The sequence below is a fragment of the Mastomys coucha genome, unplaced genomic scaffold (assembly GCF_008632895.1).
Source record: "Mastomys coucha isolate ucsf_1 unplaced genomic scaffold, UCSF_Mcou_1 pScaffold9, whole genome shotgun sequence".
Classification (NCBI taxonomy): domain Eukaryota; kingdom Metazoa; phylum Chordata; class Mammalia; order Rodentia; family Muridae; genus Mastomys; species Mastomys coucha.
In genome coordinates this window covers 44,249,907-44,253,642 of record NW_022196915.1, presented here as the reverse complement: position 1 = coordinate 44,253,642, position 3,736 = coordinate 44,249,907, and the positions used below count along the sequence as shown (strand labels likewise).

The following is a 3,736-nucleotide window of genomic DNA, read 5'->3' as shown; positions in this document are numbered from 1 at the left end:
GGATTTGAACTCAGGATCTTCAGAAGAGCAGTTGGTGCTCTTAACCACTGAGCCATCTCACCAGCCCGTAATGGGGTTTCCTAAAGAAGGAGTCTCTTATTTTTGCTATACTGTTGAATTTTTGATCATAAAACAACAAAGCTAGACATGAGTTTTAATGTATTTGTACACCTGTAGTTGCTATCTCTCTGCCCTCTTGTTATTTCAAACAAGAATAGCATGCAGTGAGATACAGTGGCAGCTTCGGTCAGCTCCCTGCCTAGCCTGCCCTGCAAAAAACAATCATCCCTATGGCCTGAGAAGCCTGGTGCTTATTCAGATGCAGCATCACTGTGGCTGTAGTGACCAGCCAGGTCAGGTGAGATGTGTGCATCTATCAGTTAGCCCCTCAGTAGCTCATTTTAGATTCACAGCCACCAGCTTTCCGAATGAGTTAATGCTTACTTAGAGTGAAGCTGAAAATCCAAACTCTGGTTAGTGGATTTACAGAAGCACAATTCTAGGGAGATTTTTGGTTTTGTTTTTTTTAATCAGTCTATGGTAGAGCATAAGAAACTTTGAATCAGCCAGTGGTGGTAGTGCATGCCTTTAATCCCAGCATTTGAGGAGACAGAGACAAGCAGATTTCTGAGTTTGAGGCCAGTCTGGTCTACAGTCCTCTTAGGAACGTGAGTTAGTGAAGTGCCAGTTGTGTTCCCCTGACTGACCTGGAACTCACATGGAGACCAGACTGTCCTTGCCTGTGGCTGGCCTGTCCTGCCTCTGAAAAGCTAAGGGTACTGCTGTGTACCACCATCCATGGCACGGTAGTTTATAGTCTTTATGAAATCCAGAGGACTCTTTCTTTCCTGCTGCTGTCTTGGTATCCAGGAAGCCCTTTGTCACATTTTATAGTTTTACCACTCTAAAACATTTACTGTAGATCAAATCCCAGTCAGCAGTCAGTTATATTGTCTAGTTCCACACTGGGCCTAAGCCTGAACAACAAAGACAGCCTTAGGTTTTTCTTCACAGTACACATGGCTTCATGACAGATATTTTTAATGACCACCCAGAGGAGTTCAAGGCCAATTGGGGTCAGTTATCGCAAAGAAAAAAATCCCAGGACAGCCAAGGCTACACAGAGAAACCCTGTCTCAAAAAAAAAAAAAAAAAAAAAAAAAAAAAAAAAAAAGAAAAAAAGAAAAAATCCCAAGGTGACCCTCTAGCCTCAGTAAATACCAAATTGAGCACTGTGGTAGCCCAACAAAAACCCGTCGCCATAGCTGAAGATGTGAGAGGCCCACACTTGTTGCATCTGAGGTCGAAGCTGTGCAGGCTCAAAACCTAGGTTGAGGGAGCTCTAACAACGGCTCTGCTCCCCACAGGTGATCAACTGGGAGAACACCCTGCACATCCCCACACAGGTGAAGCTCAGCGCTGAGGCCCGAGACCTCATCACTAAGCTGTGCTGCGCAGCTGACTGCCGCCTGGGCAGGGATGGGGCGGATGACCTCAAGGCGCACCCGTTCTTCAACACCATCGACTTTTCCCGTGACATCCGAAAGCAGCCTGCACCCTACGTCCCCACCATCAGCCACCCCATGGACACCTCCAATTTTGACCCGGTGGATGAAGAAAGCCCCTGGCATGAGGCCAGTGGAGAAAGTGCCAAGGCCTGGGACACATTGGCATCCCCCAACAGCAAGCATCCAGAGCATGCCTTCTATGAGTTCACCTTCCGCAGGTTCTTCGATGACAATGGCTATCCCTTCCGGTGCCCGAAGCCCTCAGAGCCAGCTGAGAGTGCAGACCCAGGGGACGCGGAGTTGGGAGGTTCGGCCGAGGGCTGCCAGCCGGTGTACGTGTAAGTGGCCATGGCCTCAGTTAATCACAACTCGAGGAAACCCCAAGCGAGATTTTTTTCAAAAAGCAAACTCAAGCTTAGGAATCCTTCATTTTAAGTTCTGGTAAAAGAAGGGTCACCATGACTTCGAATAGCCCTTTGAGGACCTTCACTGCATTAAAACAATATTTTTAAAAGTTTAGTACAGTATGGAAAGAGCACTTATTTTGTGAATACCCATTTTTTTCTTACTAAATTATGAGGACTGGCTTTGACAAACCATGCTGCTGTTGTTTCCATTTGTGTTGTATCTGATAGCACTTGTCCACATTTAGAAAGGAAGAGCTGAAGATCGTGTGGTGAGAAGTCTGTGCAATAAGAGAGGATGAGGCAGAGCTCTGCTCAAGTCACAAGGACCGTTTTACCTACACAGTGGCTTTGTTTTGTATTTTCCCACATTTCAAATTGTGATGTAATGTTTGAAAGCTGCTTTTGTGTTTTTTTCCTTTGCATATTATAGTTCCTAGAAAGAGTGAGAAGAGATGGTGGGTGTGACTCCGGCGTCTGGTGTGGAGAGTACTGCATGAGCAGAGGTTTCTAGTATAAAATTACCGTATCTTGCCATTCACAGCAGGTCCTGTGAATACATTTTTAAATGAGGTATTCTAAACAGTGTGCTGATAATGTATTGTGTGGATGATGATTGTAGCTCTTATTGTTAAAGAAATGCATATGTATAACTGAAGTGTGATTTTTTTTTTTATGTGTGTGTTGTGGATATGACTGGGTTCTTTGGGAGGCAAATGTAAACATTTGTCATACATAAAACACATCAAAGGGATTAAATCAACTATGCCAAAACATTGGACATAATTATAGGATTTTGTCCACTTTTGTAGTCCAGTGTGCTGTCAGGCATAGTGTGTGGGGAGCTGGACCCTGCCACTTCATCCTTTCACACGCAAGGTTCCCACAGCAAAGGGGATGTTCTCAGCCAACCAAGAGGTTCCTGAAACAGTCCTCTGGCCTCTTTCACACGTGAGGTGTCTGTCATCTCAGTGTGACTTAATACATTTTCTAACTTTGTAAAAAGAATAAAGACTCTTCGAAGCAACATTGGAGTACAAAAACAAGCCATACTTTTTTCTTAGACATATAGGTGTGTATATAACTATAGATAAACACACAAAATAGTCCTTATTTCAAATAAGTACGCTTCCTACTTAAGGTGATTTATATTTGAGTACATTCAATTTCTTTTGCTTTTAAAGGATGGAACACATCCCATTTTCATTATCCTATGCCACATGTTTTCACTGAGGTTCTTAGCACAGTGTATCCATTACTTAGTAATATCTAGGCAGAAACACTTACAAATTTATCGATGTCTAAGAAACATTCCCGTGTCCTGGTTTACATTTGGATGAATGGCATATTCTGAAGTCTGCTGTGCTTGTTTTGTGACTTACAGTATTCTTGCTATTTTGTAGTAATGCCGTGTTATTTACAGCGCTCTGACATAGTTTCATGTGGTAGGTTCTTTCTCAGGAACTCAATTTAACTATTATTTATTGATATATCATTGCCTCTGAAAGCTTCTACTGGCACAATTTATTATTAAAACTTTAAACCCCAGTCTCTTCATTTGTGATGTTTTGTTAGAATTTGTAAGATCTTATATAATCAGCATGCAGGGGCTTTCCACACTTCCATGATGATTTACCTACAGCCAGGTTTCTGACAGGAGAGGACGAGAGAATCTATATCAACCTGAGACGGATAATACAGCATCATCTGTAAAATGGGGATAAGATATATCAGCTTAGGGTTTTGCATGGATTGAGATTCCAATACAGGTGGTCGGTGATAAACTCAGAGGTGAACAGCTGCAACTCCACCTGTGTCGTCATG

At 43.0% G+C, this 3,736-nt stretch overlaps 1 protein-coding gene across 2 annotated transcripts in view; it reads left to right on the top strand.

The window, feature by feature from the left end:
* The window catches only part of Lats2 (large tumor suppressor kinase 2), a 54,563-nt gene extending 51,103 nt beyond the window's left edge, over positions 1-3,460 (top strand). For both annotated transcript variants that reach the window (XM_031362138.1, XM_031362139.1), the window contains exon 8: positions 1,368-3,460. In XM_031362138.1, the coding sequence (XP_031217998.1) occupies positions 1,368-1,850 (483 nt within the window). In that variant the 3' untranslated portion in view covers positions 1,851-3,460. The remainder of the gene's footprint in view (positions 1-1,367) is intronic.
* The last annotated feature ends 276 nt before the right edge of the window (positions 3,461-3,736 follow it).